Source organism: Carica papaya, chromosome 1, assembly GCF_054855325.1.
Source record: "Carica papaya isolate Zhongbai chromosome 1, ASM5485532v1, whole genome shotgun sequence".
NCBI lineage: Eukaryota > Viridiplantae > Streptophyta > Magnoliopsida > Brassicales > Caricaceae > Carica > Carica papaya.
The window spans coordinates 22,495,453-22,516,428 of record NC_142309.1 but is presented as its reverse complement, the minus strand read 5'-3'; the positions used below and the strand labels follow the sequence as shown (position 1 = coordinate 22,516,428).

The 20,976-nt window shown below is 34.9% G+C and overlaps 2 protein-coding genes across 2 annotated transcripts; one reads left to right on the top strand and one right to left on the bottom strand.

The window, feature by feature from the left end:
• The first annotated feature begins 554 nt into the window (after positions 1–554).
• LOC110818821 (kinase family with ARM repeat domain-containing protein) lies at positions 555–15,719 on the top strand. Its single transcript, XM_088221522.1, has 14 exons — positions 555–1,322; positions 2,196–2,300; positions 3,262–3,369; positions 3,696–3,878; positions 6,909–7,035; positions 7,957–8,018; positions 8,144–8,230; positions 8,606–8,692; positions 9,249–9,362; positions 11,046–11,174; positions 12,286–12,348; positions 13,848–14,009; positions 14,120–14,238; positions 14,379–15,719. The coding sequence occupies exons 1-14, from the start codon at positions 831–833 to the stop codon at positions 15,316–15,318; spliced, it is 2,778 nt and encodes a 925-aa protein (XP_088077648.1). The 5' UTR covers positions 555–830; the 3' UTR covers positions 15,319–15,719.
• Positions 15,720–15,991: 272 nt separating this feature from the next.
• Positions 15,992–19,298, bottom strand: LOC110818822 (mannan endo-1,4-beta-mannosidase 5-like). Its single transcript, XM_022047816.2, has 5 exons — positions 18,781–19,298; positions 17,203–17,397; positions 16,982–17,104; positions 16,689–16,891; positions 15,992–16,597 (listed from the first exon to the last, which is right to left on the bottom strand). The coding sequence occupies exons 1-5, from the start codon at positions 19,228–19,230 to the stop codon at positions 16,237–16,239; spliced, it is 1,332 nt and encodes a 443-aa protein (XP_021903508.2). The 5' UTR covers positions 19,231–19,298; the 3' UTR covers positions 15,992–16,236.
• Positions 19,299–20,976: the final 1,678 nt, after the last annotated feature.

Genomic DNA, 20,976 nt, shown 5'->3' with positions numbered 1-20,976 from the left:
GGGTTATCGAACAAGAAATTGATATTTTGCTAGACTAAATAAGGAACTCATAACCATCATAGCATTCAAACTCATCCGAAATGTATTTATGTATCTTCAAATGGACAACAATTTTTATGGGTTATTCTCTACATCTTTCACATAAATAATATACATATAATAAAATATTTATTGATCTTCAAAAAAGAAAAATATTTTTCCATCTAAAAAAAGAGGTCCCTCTTTATATACAAGTAAGTTTATACACAACAAAAATGTAAATTTTTAAGTTTAACAGACTTAAGTACATTCAATAACTTAATTTGATAGCGGCCCAGCCATGTTATATATGTCCCATAGATTGTTAATCATAAGCTTCGCGTGAGTAAAAAATAAAATAAAAAAGAATAGGAAAATAAATAAAATGCAACCGCCAAGGGGAAAAAACAAATTATTTTTTCTTTTAAAAAAATTGAGTAAACCACGAAAAAGTAAAATGTGAAATAACTAGCCAACGGAAAACAGGAAATCAACCGGAAGAATTTAAGTTGAGTGGAAAGAACAAAACAGCCAGAAACAGAGAGGAAAGAGAGAGAGAGAGAGAGAGAGAGGAGAAGACGAAGTGGAAGAAGAAGACGAAGAAGAAGAAGAAGAAGAAGAAGAAACAGAGAAACGCAGTCGTTTTCGGATCGAAATTTCCGATTCCCTCCGTTATCTCCTTTCTTCGAGATTCGTTCACGCGCAAAAGCGTCGTATACGGTCAGTCTTCGTATCTGTCGATACTCGATTACACCATCAGTCGTCAATTTTTTCTTTGTTGATAGCAAGAACTTGAACGCAAGCGGAATAAGATGTCCATCAACATGAAAACCCTCACGCAAGCACTGGCCAAGACGGCTGCAGTTATAGAGAAGACCGTGCAGACCACCGTGCAGGAGGTCACCGGACCCAAACCCTTGCAGGATTACGAGATCCTCGATCAGATCGGCTCAGCCGGTCCCGGTCTCGCTTGGAAGTTGTACTCGGCCAAGGCGCGTGACTCCACGCGTCCTCAGCAGTATCCCACGGTCTGCGTGTGGGTGCTGGATAAAAGGGCTCTGTCGGAGGCACGCGCTCGGGCTGGGCTTTCAAAGGCCGCGGAGGACTCATTTCTAGATATAATTCGGGCTGATGCCGGGAGGCTGGTAAGACTGAGACATCCTGGGGTGGTACACGTGGTGCAGGCGCTTGATGAGAACAAGAATGCCATGGCGATGGTCACGGAACCACTTTTCGCCTCGGTGGCTAATGCGCTTGGGAATGTTGAAAATGTGGCTAAGGTGCCTAAGGAGCTAAAGGGAATGGTATGTATTTGTTGCGGTAATGTGGCTTTAATTTTCGTTCTAGTGATAAATGAGTTTATTAATTTTGTTGGAGTTTTGACTGGTTTAGGAGCTTTACTTGATATGCGTTTGAATGAGATAATTGCACTGCAATTTAAGAAATACCCGGATGAATTTCGTGATTCCATCATTAGGTATTCGAACTTTATTTGTTTCTTCCATCAAGTGAATCTCCACATGCCACATATTTTGACTCTAGGGGTATTTATAAAAAAGAGCAGCTTTGCAGTTTGGTGAATAAAAGAAGGCCACTTTAGGTTGTGGCACACAGTGACTGTCGTTTGTGGATGAAAATTTGAATAGATGTAGTTGTTTTGGGAATATTGTTTTTGTTTTAAATAGTTTTTCTTTACCTGGGGAATGAGGAGTGAACTTTCTTACTTACTCTTTGGCTGCCTATTTGGATTCAAATTTTTTTCTTTCTTAACTGTACCAAATTCAGAGTTCTGGTTTTTCAGTATCCCATGGTCTTATATTATATATTGTTACTCATTTTCTAGTTTTGTGTATTTTAGAGTGCTTTCTAAATGTCTATCTGGTGGGACTGATTTCATCGAAGATCATAGGAATATGAAGTGTTAACTACCTTCCACTTCTGTGTTGGAGAGTGCACTTTTTATTTTGAACTAAAGCAGCCTTCAGGCTGAAAATTTTCAAACTTGCCGGATTATGAAGTTTCCGTATTTATCAGGCATTTATATAGATGATATATGAGTGTTTAAAGAACAACCATATAATCAGGGTGTGTGGATTGGAATCAGAATTTATGTCATTGCTTGCAATTTGGTAAATATTATAGTATCTGTAGCTTCGTTGAGTGCTTTTGCTTTGCAGGACATGAGCTTGTTGGAGGTGAAGCATGGGTTACTTCAAATTTCTGAATCCTTGGACTTTCTCCATAACAATGCTCGTCTTGTTCATCGGGCTATATCACCTGAGGTTGTCATTATATATTTACATTCCGTTTAGACACATAAACACACAGAGAAATACAGGCATATGAATGTTTATTTTCTCTTTTGATGGCTATTTTATAAATGGTGCTGGTGTAAGGATGCTACTGGGGAATATTGGTATTATTATTGTCCTTTATATTGTTATAATTTTTTTTTCTCTCGCCATATGAGCAATCTTGAAACATAATACTGTAGTTTCAAAATTTAAATAGAAACATAAAAACTGAATAACATTTAAGGCAAGTAATTCACTTGAAGATAGAAGGAGTCACTCATACTTTTTGGTTTGAACTGAGATCTGATTGATGAAGTGGGCCAGCAAAAGTTTATTTTTGACTTGTAAATAGCTTGTTGTATGATTTGCAAACCCTTGGTGTTTTTTAAACATATATTTAAAGAAAAAGAATATATGATAAAACTAATGAGGGAAAGATAAAAAAAGAACAAGAGAGAGGGAGAGAGAGAAAATTTTCTGGTTGAAGAATTTGATGTGCCGAGTTAGGTGATCATGGAATGAGAAATTAACTGGACAAATAAGGGAAAAACAGATTGCCAGGACGAACAAAATCATAAACATTTCATACCCATTGCCATCTTGGAGACCTGTTTATTTCTTTCAATAGAACCTAAGAACCTAGTCATCTTTGTCCAAAGAATTTCATATTTATTTTTAATGTTCAAGCAAACACGTTTAAGTATAAGGTCTTATTTATCAGTGGGAAGGAGTTGCTGGCAAATTATTGCTGGATATTTGAGGCAATTCTGTGTTCTCGTTGAAGGAAGCACTATTTGTATCATGCTAGAAAATAGAAATTGCTGGACTAGCTTTTACTTTGACATTTCTGATCATATAGATATCCTTATTGGTTTGGTTTCTGCATTTAGATATTTTTCCATTGATATCAGGTTTGGATGTTTTTATCTAATGATACATGTCCTTACAGAATGTCCTAATTACTTCAAGTGGAGCTTGGAAGCTTGGTGGATTTAGTTTTGCTATTGCGGTGGATCAATCAGGCGATTCGGCTAATGTACAAGTCTTCCATTTTGCTGTGAGTTACTTTTTTTTTGGGACAGGTTTTTGTATAACTGGTTCCACATTTCTCCATTTTATTTTTGATGCATCTCTCTTCTGACTTGAATACTATATATTGTTAATATGCTTCTTGTATGGATGCTTCTGAAAGATGATGATATCCTTAATTATTTTCTGCCTTAATTAGCTAAAGCAGTTTGTTTTTGCAGTAACTTTGAGATATGTTTGCTATACACTATTGTGTTCTCTGTGCATTGTAAACTATTCTTTGAGCTGTATGAGTGTCAACCTTATCAGGGTGCAGAACATGTACCTGTTATATTCTAATATGACATGACACAGGAATATGATGTTGAGGATTCTGTATTGCCACTTCAACCATCTCTTAATTACACTGCACCTGAACTGGTCCGTAGCAAAGCATCTTCAGCTGGATCTGCTTCAGATATTTTTAGTTTTGCATGCCTTGCCTATCACTTAATTGCTCGAAAGCCTTTGTTCGACTGCCACAACAATGTCAAGATGGTAATCTTTGAACTAAGATTTAAGCTTCTCAGATATATTAAGTTTTCTGTATGTAGAAAATACAAAATTATATGCTTACTTTCAGTTGATGAGTGTTTTCTTTAACATTTTGCTGCTTTGTATCTTTATGTCTTACATCATTAAGGTCAAATTTCTGATGTTATAACTGATGTCTCTAATTTATATCGAGCAATATAACAAAAACACCAACTTGTTTGTTCAATTTAGTTTTTAGATTCATATGCCACTAGTTATATATATAGAGGTGCATATATTCACTCATAAGAGGATAAAATTCTGTTGTTACTTATCCTATTGTTCCGGTAATTTATATTTCTTCATATTTACATTAAGGGACTTGGTGATTGAGGTGTGGCATCTGTTGTAACCATGAAAGGAGGGGTGGACTATGACTTGTATTCCTTGTTATGATTTAACAACAGAACATGGTTGCGTAGACATAGACATGGGAGAAGGTCCAGATACCATGGACATGTAAAAAATGTTCTAGTTTAGTCTAAAGTGCTTCTCAATTCTAAGAAGCTAAATTGGCTCTTGTATCACCAGTATTTTTTTAATATCTCACAAAGAAAACTTTCCAATATTATCTATACTATTTGACCTGACCCCAACACCAGAAAGACCATAGTTGGTTATCTAGCAGAAAGGAAGAAAGATGAGACACCTGTGCGAAAACTGACGGCATTTATGACTTATGTGCCGTTTCTATTATCTTCATGGTGTACTTGAGTTGTGTGTCTATCTGGGATTTTTTCTATTTTCTTATTGTTTTCTTGGCTTGACGAAGGATGAGAATAAAGTTCGTTGGCCAATATATTAGAGACTAGTGGCTTAAAGTCATATTTAGCCTTGAGGAAATGCTGGATTTAGTGATAATTCTGCTCGTGATCATCTGAGGTTATGTGCATTGTAGCCTTGGAGGAAAAAGTTGGGAATATTAAGCTCTATATCGACTGAATAAGGCTATTTCCTGTCAGTAGCATGGTGTATTCTTGAGAATCAGAGACAAATAGTCATTTGTTTTTGCTGTGAGGTGGCTCTGTAAATATAAAAGAGGCTGTTTGCAACTTCTAGGAAATATTGGGTTTGTCCTTCCATTCTTGAGGTGTTTTTCTCTGCTTATTTGAAGGGTTGTTTAAAAAATAATGAGCATAGAATGTTATGAAGGGGTGCCCTTTTAGCCTGGTGTTGGATTTTTCAGTTAGTGTAAAACCAGGATCTTCAAACATGAGGTCAATTTCTACAGGTTTTTTTTGGGGGAGGATGATTTGCATGACTTCTTTATGGGCTGAAGTGCATGATGTTTTCAGGGGGTTGACTTTGTCATCATGGAAAGGGGTCGGGAGGCTAAGTCTTATTCTGTTTTCTTTTGATTGTAGGAGCATATCATATCCTCCCTCAGTGTATTCTCTTTTTCTCTTAATAATATCTCCTTTTTCTGTTAAAAAAAAAGATTCAGAAGTATAGAGGACAGAAAGTTCAGCATCACCGGAGCAATTCTGTGGCAGGAAGTTACATCTGTGCATAAGCTTTACCTAATGAGAATTCCATCCATGATTTTAGAAGGTGATTTGGACCTGGGGATCTAGATGAATTTATCAAAACCAATATGTGATACTTGGGTTCAAATCAGTTGAAATATATGAAGTTTGAATTCTGCTCAAAGCTATCCTCGAACTTTGTTTTGGTTCAAGCTCAATTCCTATAAAAAATGAAAGCTCAAGCTCAGGTCAACAGAAGCTTTCCAAGACAAAAAATTAATTTGATTAGATATCCCAGCAAATTAGCAGTGAAATTTGACACACATAAACCAGAATAAATCCCACCATACAAACAAATCAAAATAGATTGAATAGATAGACTTCTTCAACAATACAGTGATGGTTGAAGCTGTGTAGATAGTGTCAGTGATGATGAAGTTTGTGCAATGAATGTCAGTAACAGGATAATGACGAGGAAACGAAAAGTATAGCCAAAGCAGCACTGAACTGCTATCATGCCACTGCCAGACCCCACTGAAGGACTGTTCTGGTTGTAGAAGGTTCTGACCAAATCTTGTTGTTTTGGGTTTGATGTAGTGATTTTCACCATATCTATCTTGGCTAATGTCATCGGATACCTTTGGAGTAGGAATACAGCAGGATGGAGCAAAACCCTGAGTTTGTGATGCAAGTGGTCGTTAGAGTGTAGGTATCTTTAGTATGAAGACTCTAGAGCTTCTTGACTCTGGTTTCATGCGGGCAATGATGACCCAACTCTAGAGCATCTTGTATCTGTTCCTCCGTTGTAGGCACCTTGGTTGGGGTGGCAGTGGCTCTTACCAGGTGGCATTGGTGCTTCTGGCTGGCTGGGATGCCGAAGTTGCAATACCTACGTCTTTGGCTTGGTGTCACTATGCTACCGTCCTTAGTCTAGAAACCAACATTTTAGGGTGTGAACAACTTGTTTATTATATTTTCTTAATGATGCTAGAAATTTTATTTATTATAATAGTTTTAGTTTTATTTTTTTTGTAGTTATTTTGAAATTCCAATAGATTATTGTTATTTTTAAAATTGTAACTTTATTTAATTCAGAATAAAAACTTAATTAGTATAATAGATGGGGGAATTTGGTAATTTAAAGCTTGTTCTTTTCTTGCTCCAACTTGGGATATCCTTCCAATATATTACAAACCAAATACACCCTGATTTTCATCGAAAGACACAAAAGAAATATCCCTGAGTTAATAGAATGCATTTACTTTGGAGTTGGTTATTGGTTTTTGAGGTAACTTTTACTTCGCAATTTAATCACAAAGGCCCCAAAATTTGGAGATTTTAAGGTAGTCTTATAATGAGCATTATCAAATGAGCTGTGTATTTCAGCAAAGGTTAAGCACAAGATAAAACAGTGAGAAGAATTCTTCATGTGCAAAATGACTTTTTGTCTGAAGCCTATAGGCTTGTAGAGAATAAGGATATGATTTTCACTTTTTTTCAATAAATAATTTTTGTGTCTTTCCTGCAGTACATGAATACCCTGAATTATTTATCAAATGACGCTTTCTCCTCGATACCTTCGGAACTGGTACCTGACTTACAAAGGATGCTCTCAGTGAATGAATCTTTCAGGCCCACGGCAATGGACTTTACGGGTAAAAGATTAAAGCCTGATAGACCATTTATATCTTCTTCATTTTGTTATGGTTCTTTTAATCAATAAAGAAGTGAAGGTTACTGATCATGGAAGATGATGGAGCATGTATAGAATACTTAAAAAGTCCTAACCTTTTAAAAGCGTGCGTGTCTTTCTTTCCTCTTTGTAGTCTTCTTTTCCCATATGAACAATGTGTTTGCCTCCCTGAATCCCTAGACTCCACAATATCATTCATCAACACCAAACATCCAGTGCTTTATGATTCATGAACTCATCATTGGATGATAATAATGTTTTAGATAACAATGTATCTTTCAGGATGTTGTCTCTTGATGAGGTGAGGAGCTTCCCGTTGTAGGCCTGTTAATGTCTATCACTTTTAACGATTGTTATATCAATCAATTTTGGATTATCTGCATTTGAGATCGGTGTCATGGAATTAACTTGAGTTTGCTTCAAGTTCATTTTATTCTCATCCTATTCCTAAATCTTATTATTTGGTATGTAAAATTTGGTTGTAACTTGATATTTGATGATGAATTTATGTTCCTACTTGTCAAGAAGGGATAACAAAATTAACTAACTTTTTTCGAAATATCAAGGGTATAGTTTAGTATTAATAATGGCAGCAAGGGGATGCCAGACACATGCACAAGAAATTTACGGTTTAATCAAAGTATTAATAAGGTCCTCTAACTACAAAAATAACTAACTTAAATTGGATATGAAATTGACTTAAAATTAGAGTGCTGTTTTCATTAAAGAGTTTATCCCATTTATATTGTGATTTTACTACTATTCTATGTTGAACCAAACTCAAGTTTGTACGTGTATGGTTTGGCTATTGTTGCAGGACTTTTGCCCTTATTCCATATATTAAGGTCTATTATTTGGTTAAAAAAACATTTTTTCTTTGCAGGATCTTCATTTTTCCGCAATGACACTAGATTGCGTGCTCTCCGCTTCCTCGACCACATGCTTGTATGCATTTGCATTTAATTTGTCCTAACATGCTTTTACAAATAATGGGCATATTTTTTCAGGAAACTTAAAGTACACTGGTGGATATGATATTCTCTCATGTTATACATCTTGTTTTATTGCAGGAAAGAGATAATATGCAGAAGTCTGAATTCTTAAAAGCATTATCAGATATGTGGAAAGATTTTGATTCCCGTGTATTGCGGTATAAGGTTGTTCTTGTATAATTCTACTTAAATATTGATAGAACATATATACCATGGTTTTTGACAAAGTTTGGCTAATGAAAACAATGAAACGACAGAGCAGTGATAAACCACCTTTTGCACCCACCTGTCTTTTTGTAATTTCTCAATGCTTTTAGTTGTGGATAAAAAAAAAGGACTTGTTTCAACTGCAATAAATGATGCGTTCTGTGCAGATGGTAGGATATAGGCATTGCTTGATCAACATGCTGCACTTTTAAATTGTTGTCATCTCTGGTTCACTAAGCTTATTGTCAAGATAGTAGTGATCCAACAAATTTGTCTGCTCCATTTTTTGTAGTATGAATTAGTTAGATGAATCATATTTTTTTCATCATGCAGGTACTTCCACCTCTTTGTGCAGAACTAAGGAATTTGGTAATGCAACCTATGATTCTGCCCATGGTTTTAACAATAGCAGAATCTCAGGTATTGTTTTCCATACCAGCAATCAACTTGTCTACAGAGGGGATATCATTAATGGTCATCAGTATTTTTAACCTTTGATGAATAATAGTGCTGCATCAATTTTTTTTTCCATAAAAAAAGAACTATGTAGAATAGGAAAGAGGGATTATAAGCCATCTCCGAAAAGACAAAAAAGGTGACTCATACAAAAAAACAAATAAACCATGGAAAATGCTGGATCATCTTTAAAATCAAGTATGGCATGCTGTCCTTTTCATTTCTTTTTTTTTCAAATAGTATAGTTTTTTATTCTCCCTCTCATTTTGTATATATATATTTTTAGTTTGACTTACAGGCTAATACTTGTAGCTCTAAGGACTGCATCATAAAAATTTTTATGTAGATGTACATTTTGATAAGATGGACTATTTTCCGTGAATGTACTGATTTCTTGCTTATAACATGCAAAATGAAGGATGATGTGCGTGTAATAATCGGTTTTTAGAGAGAGATGAAGGTGCAATTACCCTTTATCAATGTCTTGAAATGGAAAATGATGTCTTCAGATATATTGCAGGATAAAAATGACTTTGAGCTAATAACATTGCCAGCTCTTGTTCCTGTCTTGAGTACTGCTGCTGGTGATACACTACTACTACTTGTAAAGCATGCGGAGCTTATTATTAACAAGGTAACTGACAGTAAAATGAGACGCTACAAAGTATTTGCTTCCCAATTTCAAAATCTTCTATTTCTGTTTGTATACAATTTTGGTGCCTTAAAAAAGTAAGCAAAGTGAATATTTGAAAAGTGGAGTATCTAAATCTTAGGAAGTTATATAGATGTCTAGTGAGCGTGAACATTGAGGACATGGGGAGTTTGGAGGTCCAAGAAGAAAGACAAATTTGATATGGAGTTCTTGAGTCTTAAAATATTGTAATGAATGGCCAATTGGTTGAGATGGGGATACTGGGGGGCCGACGGGGGGTGTGTTCTCTTCTAAGTTTCAATTATGAGAAGTAGTGATACTGTTTAGGTTTATTTTTTTAAAAAGGGTATTGTTTAGGTAAAGGAGTAGCTGAGGTGTAACCATCTTGTTGGTGCTTCAACCAGATAACTTGAGGAAGATATTATAGATCTTTTTCATCTTCTTTTCTGCAATTACTTTTTGTTTTTATGCATGCACGGTACCACCTTGGTCAACCCTTGTGAACACTTTGTTCTTTTTCAAGACAAAGACTTATGAAGGGGAGAGATACACCATTGACGAATGGTTGTTATATATGTAAGAGGCAGCCAAGGTGGACAACTACTCCTTTTGTGGTTCTCCAACAAGGTAATAACTCAATGCTAAGTGGAATCTCTACTTGGTCCGGAATTTATATAGGTAGTGAAGCCGAAAGGGCCTTTTAGTCTAATCTTCTTGTCTATCTTCTGAAATATGTGGTTGACAAAGAATAGGAGAAACCCTTGTTGCATGTGGATGGCACACCCTTGGTGCTTCATTTATCTTTTCGGCAAGAAAAGAGCAATGTATTAACAAGTTTCCAAGAGAGTTCCACCCAGATGCAATAGAAGAGATTTTTTAAGTTAGTCAAAATGTTAGTCAGGTCGGCCTTTTAGTCTAATCTTCTTGTCTATCTTCTGAAATATGTGGTTGACAAAGAATAGGAGAAATCCTTGTTGCATGTGGATGGCACACCCTTGGTGCTTCATTTATATTTTCGGCAAGAAAAGAGCAATGTATTAACAAGTTTCCAAGAGAGTTCCACCCAGATGCAATAGAAGTGGGATTTTTAAGTTAGTCAAAATGTTAGTCAGGTCCCCTAAGTCTTGGTAGAAGAAGGAGGACTGCCTTGGTGATTCATTTATTGCTGTATTTTTGCCTGTTTTTAAATGGAATAATGAAGTTAATGCTGTACAGCTGTAGACGACTTACAAATTGTTTGGTCATTGATGCAAATATGGAGATGAACGGTTATCGTGAGGGTTAAAAGAATGAAGTGCTAGCAGTGTACTGATCAGTATTTCTATTCTATTAGGAGTTTGTCAGTTACAGTGGATCTATTGATTTATAATACATGACCAGATTAGTGATTATCGTGAAAATTTCTTCCTTCATATACCAAGGAAGCCTGATGTCATAATCATTATTAAGTTAGTCAGGCACACAAAATATATAGATCCTTTTCTTCTTTTACATGGCAGGAATCTGTCTTAATGCTTAATAAACCAATTCCCTTAGCAGATGTTTACATTGTAATTGACATGAAAGTTTTGTCCACTCAGATCTCTTCTTGGCCATATATTTTTTTTAATTGTCTTTCTTTATTATTGAAAATCTTAATCTTCTGAGTCTATGCCATTGTTATAGACAAGTTCAGAGCAACTAGTGTCTTCTATGCTCCCTTTGCTGGTTCGGGCTTACGATGATAATGATCCCCGCATACAAGAGGAAGTTCTAAAAAGATCTGTATCCCTTGCTAAGCAACTTGATGGCCAGGTAATTTCCTGTTGCTTTCTTATGCATGTTTTCTTTTACTTTTTTATCTTCTGGTAATACCCAAAAATGAAATAAGAATAGGAAGTTTTATGGTATATTAGTTGTTTATAGTTCATTCTGCATTCAGTTTTAGAATATAAATGAATGTTGTGCTGCGTTTGGCTCTGATTGCCTGTCCAATGATGGGAATTTGTTAAACATGTGTAGTTCTTTCCCAATCATATGAAGCCCTTTGTTGATTTAGCTGGTGGTCTCCACTTGGAAATCTGGGAATCAAGTACTTGCCTGTTGATTAGTAACTTATGTTTTAAATTACATTCTAACTGCTAGAATCGGTCAATTGAGCACCTGAAAATTTTGTTGTTTCTGACCGCCCTATTTCTTTTAGTTACTATCAATTTTGATGCAAATCTGAGGTCAAATGAGCAAGAGTTCCTTTTATGGGGTTTTCCTATCATTTTACTTCGTTAAGTCGTGCTTATAATCAACCAATGTCAGTTCTAAAGTTCTCCATAGATAAACTTTAATTTCCCGAGTGATTTTCCAGAGGTTTTAACGATCTATCAGCTTGGTTGCTTATAGAGATGACTATACACAGAATGTCTAACTATAATAACTCATTAAAGAAGTTCGTGGTCCTTTTATCTCTCGATGTTTTCACTGTCGAGAAGTTGGAGGTAATTTGAACCATGGGCAATTAATCTGAGCCAGGTAGCTGATTTCCCTACGTTGCTTGAAGGGCAATAAATAGAGTTTTCGTTTCCAACTCAAGTTTGCAAATCACATTTTTGGACTGTGGCTATAGTTGGTGTTCTGTCAATATTTCATTTACAGTTCGGTTATGCTGTTATATGTTTTCTGTTCTCTCTTTCTCTCTCGCAATGTATTTTTCTTTTGGATATCTTGATAAACAAAGACTTGAAACATTGCAGCTATCATATGGTGCCATTCTGATGTTAAAAGTTTTGCTTAGCAAAGACAAAAGAAATCTTCACACCGTGATCCTAGGGTGCTAGGATATGCTCTAACATCATATGTTGAAAGAAAACAGTTTTTTCGTTATGTGTTGAATGAAGGAGCTGATGGTTTTTTTTTGAAAATTTTTTTCCAGCTGGTGAAACAAGCAATTTTGCCTCGTGTTCATGGCTTAGCTCTTAAAACAACAATTGCTGCGGTATGTATATTTCAACATTGGTGGAACATTTATGTTACTTCTTAGTTACTATGTTCATTTACCTTTTATTCTTCATGACGGCCCTGCCTGTCCCATTTTGTATTTTAAAGAAAATAAAAGATGTGTTGGAGAATATCCTTTGTACTTCTCTCTCAGAAATTTGATCAGTGTAGGTTCCTTCTTGGTTTGTCTAGGCATTGGATGAAATGGAAGTTGAGTTAGTCTTTGACACCAAAATCATCTAATTCAAGAGTCATGACTAGTAGCTGTTACATTGTTATAATTCACAGTGAACCTCTTGAGATCATATTCATTCAGCCAGCATAAGATATAGGGTGGCTTTCTGTACATCTGCACAAGTCTGGTCTCTCATAACATTTCTGATGAATGTTACATCTGATCTTTGAAATGTTCTAATTTATTCATGATTGCCAGACGGGGTGGTATGACTACTAGACTCATTCTACCAAACTAGAAAACCTGTCTTTTCACTCTTTGAGATAATGCACTAATTTACCATGGAATCCAGTTCTGTACCAATTATGAGTTTGCTATGTAACTTAGCAATTACTACAGCTTGGTTTTGCCAGATCTGTTGATGCATGAGCCTTGTTGTTTAAAAATGCTTGTCCTTGTAAAAAGTTTAAAGTTTGATGAGCATACATTTCATTGTCCAACTTACTTTCGTGGTACCATAGGAAGTAGCAAGAAGCCTGTTTTAGATCTCCTCCAGGAAAAGACAACTAAATTCAATTTCTCTGGAGAAGGAAAATACTAAAAGGGTGAAAGAATCAGTTTCTTCACACATTGATCAGTACCAGCTCAAAATGTTTTATGGTGAATGAGAAACTTATTTGTGCTCACATAGCTCTCGTGTATATACATATAGAATTATTTGATTTAGCATAAATCTAACATAAGAAGCAGATATAAATGTTGTTGCTTTAACTTGGATATTGCACATTCATTCAATTTTATGTTTAATAAACTAGAACCTAAAAGTGTGTGTGTATATATATATATATATATAGTCAAAGTGTGATTTGATTTATAGCCCAAATATAACGTAAGAAGCAGCTCTAACGTTCTTGCTTTAACTTAGATTTTGCACATTCGTTCAATCTTTTATGTTTTGATCAACTAGAACCTACAAGTTTCATTTGAGAGAGAAATAGAAAAAAAATAGAACTATATGTTTTTAATGATTATAAACTAGAAAAGAAATGTTGATTTTGTAGACCGTCATAAGAATTTCTTATTTCTCTGAAACTCATATAAAGTTCAAACCCCAACTATATGAGAAAAAGAGGACAAAGGCTAATAAAAGATTGTCCCCATATTTTTGTCCTGTTGAAATGTCATTCAAATTCAGGTTTAAAGCATAACCTTTCATATCTGGTGTAAGTAATACATGCTTTGATTGTTTAGATCATTTGGTTGATCTAAATATTTTATTTGATTTAAATATTTGACACAAGTAATTTCCCTTTTTTTGGCAGGTGAGAGTCAATGCTCTGCTATGCTTGGGAGATTTAATTCCCATGCTTGACAAACATGCTGTTTTAGATATCTTGCAAACCATTCAAAGGTGTACGGCGGTTGACCGTTCTGCGCCTACCCTTATGTGCACCCTTGGGGTTGCAAACTCAATTCTCAAGCAGGTAAGTAAAGAATCTGCTTTTCATTAGAGAGTTTCTCTGTGCTGGAGTGTGTAAGGTGTTTTGTGCATGAAATCACAGCTTACTTTTCTTCTGCTCAATCGATCTGTCAGTATGGAGTTGAATTTGTAGCAGAGCATGTCCTTCCCCAACTTGTACCTCTTCTCAATGCCCAACAATTGAATGTCCAGCAATTTGCGAAATACATGTCCTTTGTCAAGGATATCCTCAGGTATTTCATTGTGTATTGCAGCAATTACCTCTCTCTCCAATCACCTTCCAAACCCACCTGCATCATAGTCCCTCTGACCTTTGTTTTCTGTAATTTGTTTTTTATTCCAAAGTTTCTTTTCTTATATGGTTTTGATACAGAAAAATAGAGGAAAACAGAGGAGTTACTGTAACTGATTGTGGAGCTCCAGAGACAAAACAGGCTTCTTTTGCAAATGGCCTTCAGTCTCAGGTCTCGAGCAAAACCAGTGGGACTGCATCAAAGAGTAGCCCAGCATGGGATGAGGACTGGGGTCCCACAATTAAGGGGCCTGGGGCTTTGCACCAGTCGTCTACTAAAACTTCGACTGTTCACTTTGATTTTAGTAATCAATCAAGTCAATCTACTTCCACACAGCAGCAGCTTTCCACCGTACCTGCCTTATCTAATCAGTCAACACCAGTGTCATGCCCTGCAGTTGATATAGAATGGCCTCCTCGAAGCTCGTATAGTGCTTCCTCTGAGTTGAGCAATGGCAACAAACAATTGAATGTAGGGACATCACCCACTTCAAGTTTTGATGATTTAGATCCTTTCGCTAATTGGCCCCCAAGGCCTGGTAATTCTTCAAGTGGTTCAGGAACTTTCAACAATGGAAGTGTGGCGCTAACCATGGCTAGCAACTCATCAGGTTTGAGCACAAGTATGCCAAAAATTATTAGTAGCTTCCAAAATGACAGCAACGTTAATTGGGGTTTTAACAGTGCTTCATCTGTTCCGTTAAGACCAAATCAAGGGGATTCAGCTCTCAACTCCAGCAGTTTAAATGGCGGGAGCCTTAATCCTCAGAACTCTATTGGATTCTTGAAACAGAATCAGGGGATTTCAGCATCAGGTTCACTATTTAATGATCCGCAATCAACAGATCTCAAATCTATACTGGGTTCTAGCAAGAATGAGCAGATCGCACCAAAACTTGCTCCCCCTCCATTAACAGCCGTGGGTAGAGGCAGGGGGAGAGGGAGAGGAAGCAAATCAACGTCAAGATCTACTCAGGCTAAACCTTCATCTCAACAACCACCTCTCTTAGATCTGTTATAATGGCAGAGTTGAAGCAATGGAATTCTTTGTTCTTTGTGCAACTTTGGACATCAACGATGCTGTACAGACTGCTGAATTTTGTTAAAGTTGTGTGAATTTCACAAATTCGTCGTTCATATTGTTTATGCGGAGGTACCTTGGCTCTCAGCGGGGAGATGGAATGTTTGGTGATATAGCAGTTTGGTATATCAGTTTTTTGTAGCTTACTTTGGATTTTGATATTTGCACATTTATTTTTCTTATTAGAAAATGTAGATCATCTTGTTTATTGTTTTCCTATTAAGGTTTCTTGACATTTTGATCTTAATCACAATACTGTTATAGTGGATGCAAAAACAGTCCCAGTGCTTGGATTTGGAAAATAATAAGGGAGAATGAATATGCCTTATTATAGAACTAAATATTCTTGTTCTTTTTTTCTTTTTTGATAAAAGATTAGATATGTTTTCTTGCCAATAATAGATCTTGAGATTCCGAGATTAAAGTCTATATGTTACATAAACCATTAGCATTTTAAAGCATATTTCTATATGTTGAGAGTTTCTTAGCACCAAAAAGTAAATATTTAAAATTAAATGAATAAAAATTCTTAAAAAAACAGATATTAGGGTGTAATAACCAAAAGATTTAAAATTAAAAAAAAAAAAAAAAAACCCAAAGATTAAATTTGAAGAAAAAAAAAACATCATGAAGTATTATTGATCTGCAGGAAAGCAACTTATAAATTTTAAAAACTGCTTACAAGCAAAAAACTAAAGCTAAACCTAACTAAATTAAAGTAGCAAAAATGCAAAAGCGAAACTACTCCTGCTACTATTCAACAATGTCCGTGTAGTAAATTCCTAATCATACCCACTTCAGTTTTCAAAACTTGTAAGTAATGACAACACTCAGTACCCGTGTGGGCGCAGTGAGTCATCACGAGTGCTCAAGAGCAGTCATTTTGCTGGACTGCTGGGCCATCGCAGAGCTTGTTGATGGCTCCTGCGATAAAACTATCTCATACCCATCGTAGTACGATTCCATTCCTTGGTCCATGATTTGCCAGATCAACCCACCACCCATTCCTCCTCCATTTCTAGCCATGTTGTAGATGGTATCATACACTGAGTTCATAAACGAGTCTCTTCCACTCACACTGTATCCTGGGTCTTTCCTTGATTTCCCAAACTCAGCCAAAACCATTGGCTTCCTTAGTACTGTCCTCGAGTCGGTCCAGTGACTCGACATCCACCTCTGCATGAACAACGCTTGTGTTCCCTCGTTTTGCCCCGATAGCCTGTTACGATCATTTAATGATTATATACTATTTCCGTATAGATACATACATACATACATACGCACACGCACACACATATATAGTAGCACACCATATATCAGGATAGGCGTGGATTGTAGTGAAATCAATCTCCTTGATAAGATGATTTCTTATAAAATCTGTGCCAACTTGGTAACCAGGATTAAACTGCTTTCTGTCCGGAAAAGAATCGCCATAGAAGCCTTCCATGCCTACGCTCAACAAGTGCTTGCTGTCTGTGGATTTCAAGAACGACGCCGTTTCTTGCACCCATCTCTGCCGGCGACGTCAATTTAATATGATTCTTATAAAATCATTAATGAAAACATATATCAGTAGACGAAATAATTTAACTAATTAGCATACGTTGATGGTGTTGCCAGAGCAATCAGATTGGCAACGTGGCTCGTTCATCAGCTCCCATGCCATGATCGTGGGGTCATCTTTATAAGCAACTCCAGTTACTGTATTGACACGTGTCAGCACTTTCTGTGGGGCCGCATGTATAAGAAAATTTCTAATTAATTAATTAATTAATCATAATTAATTGAAATTAAGAATATTAATTGAAATTAGTTAATTCGTACCTCGACATGGTTTTTGTAATAACCTTTGATGACGGCGTTAGTGTAAAAATCATCGTCGCCGTTAACGGCCACGCCGGCAGCTTTAGCCCATGCCACATACTGTGGTCTTCCTCCGTAGTCACGGTAGTTGTTAGTCAAGGTCAATATCATCCTAATCCCGAATTTTCTAGCCTCAGCAATCACAAAATCAAGGGCCTGATTTAAACAAGCCCAAAAAAGAAAACCTTGAATTAACCGATGAGAATTTTTTTAAGTGAAATATTGTGTTGGCATATTTTTAATATTTAGAGAATATATGTATATATAATTACCAATTATAAGTGATGTAGTTAACTTCTCTTGCGCCAAAATGAAGTACTTGATGGGTTGATTTTTCTAAAATATAAATAATTAATTAAGAAATTTTATTTGATTAATTTAATTTAATTATTATACAGCAACAATCCCTTAATCAGAAATATCTACTTGACAATTACATTTTTAGATTACATGTTTATGGATTGACAATAGACAATTAAGTTTCTGAATACAAATTGTCAATAACACGTAAAAAATTCTATTAACTTTCTCCATGCAAATAAATTGTAAAGTCTTGATTAATATTTTTATATTTTATTTATATAATAATATTTAATTTAATAAATTTATAAAATTAAATTAAGTATCAACAAATTTATTATATTATTAAACGAACAAAATATTTTAACAAAAATTTAATTTACTATTTTATTTATTCAACAAAAACGAAAAAAAAAAAGGTTGTAAATAATGTGACTAGTATTTATTTATTTTTTCTTTATTTAACCAGTATTTTGAAATGGAGAAAAGGTAACGAAAATTAAGTTTCTTTCTATCTAATCAAAATCACTTCAAAAATAAGAAATTCACAACGATAACCTTCAAAACCTTACCCAAAAAGACAAATGTAAACACGTGAACATGTATGTAAATAAATCAGAGCTTCTCAATTATTAAGCATCATAATGTAATAAAACAAAATTTTGCTAAGCTCAAAATGAAAAGATTGTGACATGACCAAAAAAAAAAAAAAAGTAAGGTGGCAGCCATATATGTTTATAACTTGGCCTGCTTGATGAATATAATTTTTAAACACTGGGTTTACAGAACAAAGGCTTGATTACTAGTTTCTCTAAAAAAAGTTTTATTTTTTTTAAAAAAGTAAATTTATATATTTATTAATTATGTAATATATATATTAATTATAAGATAATAAAATATTTTTTAAATATAACATTTTTAATATGTTAAATTTAATGTTCTTTAACTAATCAAAATCACTTCAAATTTAAGGAATTCACAATAATGATCTAAACAACATTTACCCAACAAAAAAAAAAAAAAAAAAAAAAAAAGGATGAAACCATGTACGTACCTACCTTATAAATGAAAACGTCCTTACTAGCTGAATTCTTAAGACTAATAATTTAATGCTAGTGCAACTTTCTCAGCTCAAATAAGAAGAACGTGACGTGACCAAAAATATGAGGTTACAACTATAGCTGTACGAGTTGGCCCTGCTTGTGAAGAAATTAAAAGAAAGAAGGAAAGAAATTAAACCTGAAAGACGGGTTCGCTGTAAACTCCGGGGGAGATTTGCAGAGCGTGGTCGGCTCCGTCATTGAAGGCCCATGTCCGGCAGACGTTGAGGCCGACGGCGGCAGCCTGGCCAAAGACGTCGGTGATTTTAAACCTCTCAGTGGGCTGCGAAGCGACATTCATCAGCCAGTACGAGTTGAAGCCATTGAAGAGGAAAGGAGAACCGTTGATCAAGAACTCGGTGCTTCTTGTTTGAACGAATCCCCATGGCGGAGCGTCAGCAGCAGCGGAATTAGCTTCCAGAGAAACTATAAAGGCGAGAAAAAGGAGACAAACTCTGGGTATTATCATGACAATGGCGGCCATTTTCTTCAACCTCGAGAATTTTGTTTGATGAGGGAAGAAATGTGTCGGGTTGGTTGCTGGGTATTTATAGGTAGACGCAATGTGTTTGCTTTCGGGTCGGGCCATGTGAAATTCTGAGCAAAATTTGGGATTGGAATCATGGGATCTGCGCAAGAGAGATGATAATATATGAATCTGTTATTGTGACTAATTTAATTTATTTTTTGTAAGTAATATTTCAGAAATAAAAATTTCAATTATATTTATATACGGGTATTTTTTAAAAAAATTATTAAAAATTAATTTTAACCCACAATATATATAGATTATTGAAGGAAATTCCTTAGTTTAATTTTTAAATTTAAAAAAAAAAGAGACTAAAATGATATATTGATGATCATATTAAAAAATAGAAATATAGAAAGCTTCTAATTAGGAGTAAAGTGATGTCTAGTTGAGAAAGAGGTTGCAAAAAGTTGGTGGGGGATTCAGTGACTTTAAGATAATGCATTTTATATTTAAAATAATGCAATTTAAATTTACTAAATTTGTCAGAATTTAAAATATATTTTTTTAATTAAATATAAAATTTTATATATAAAAAAATTATTTTTTCAAAAAAAAAAAAAAAAAAAAGCTATACGCAAAGAAACTGTTTAGAGTAGTAATGGATGTGCGGGCTAATTAAACAGATGATGTTTTCTCTGCACGACGTTATAAATGTCTGCGTTACGGGTTACTTTGCTGACGTAGTCCCGTAATGTAAGTTGCTTGCTGGGGTAGTTGTGGCAATTTGTAAACTATGGTCCCACATATACATATATATTACGTAAATTAATACATTAATTATCACATTATGATAAATTAATAAAAAACTCTAAATAACTATACAAATTAGAGCATAATACAACTCAAATTCTCAATCTGTTAAAATTAATTAATAATTTAATTTCCTTTTTTCCTTAAATAAAAGGATCACTCTTCATCAGCCACTCAGAGAAGACGAGAGTAAGAGTTAAAACATTATGGTCGGAACATGAATCTACTGGCTCAAAATAACTCAGTGTATATGCGTCATTTTTCTGAGAAAAGACAAGGTGCAGGAACTGAAATTCAGGATTGGTTACATATCCTTACCTTTTCTGGTACATGACTTCATAAGCATTTGATATATAAATATAGATTTCACGTATTAAAAATAAATTATTTTTAAATAAATTACAAAATATTATTGAAATTCGAATGCTTAATTGTAACACCCAAAAAAAAAATTTATTTTATTATTATTATTATTATTATTTTATTGTATTATTTTTAATTAATTCTAAATAAATATAATTAAGTGTTAATAGAATTTAATTTATTTTAAATTACTTTAATTTATATTAAATAGAAATAATAGTAATAAATATAATAAAAATAGGTAAAATTATTTTAGAAATTTAATTGAAAATAATTTTGAGAAAAATGAGTGAAAATTTACGTTCTATGGGTATTTTTAAAAGAAAATTTGAAAATCAGAGGGTCAAAACGCAATTTAGAAGAATTGCGCCATGTTAGTTGCGCGGTCAGTAGCCCCGACCAACCAGAACGCGCCGCGTGGCAGAGATGCTGACACGGGAGACCACGCGGAAGGGAGCCACGTGGGCGATCTGCATGCGCGCGATCGAACGGTTGAGATCCGTTCCCACGCTCACGGACGACCTAGATAAAAAAAACGCGTACAGACGACCCATATTGCACGCACACGGACAGCCCAGATTGAATCGAGCACGAACGAACCAGATTGCATCGCGATGAACGGCTCAGATTCATTTCCTATTTAATCGCGATCGAACGGTCAAGATTAAATCACAATGGACGGCTCAGATT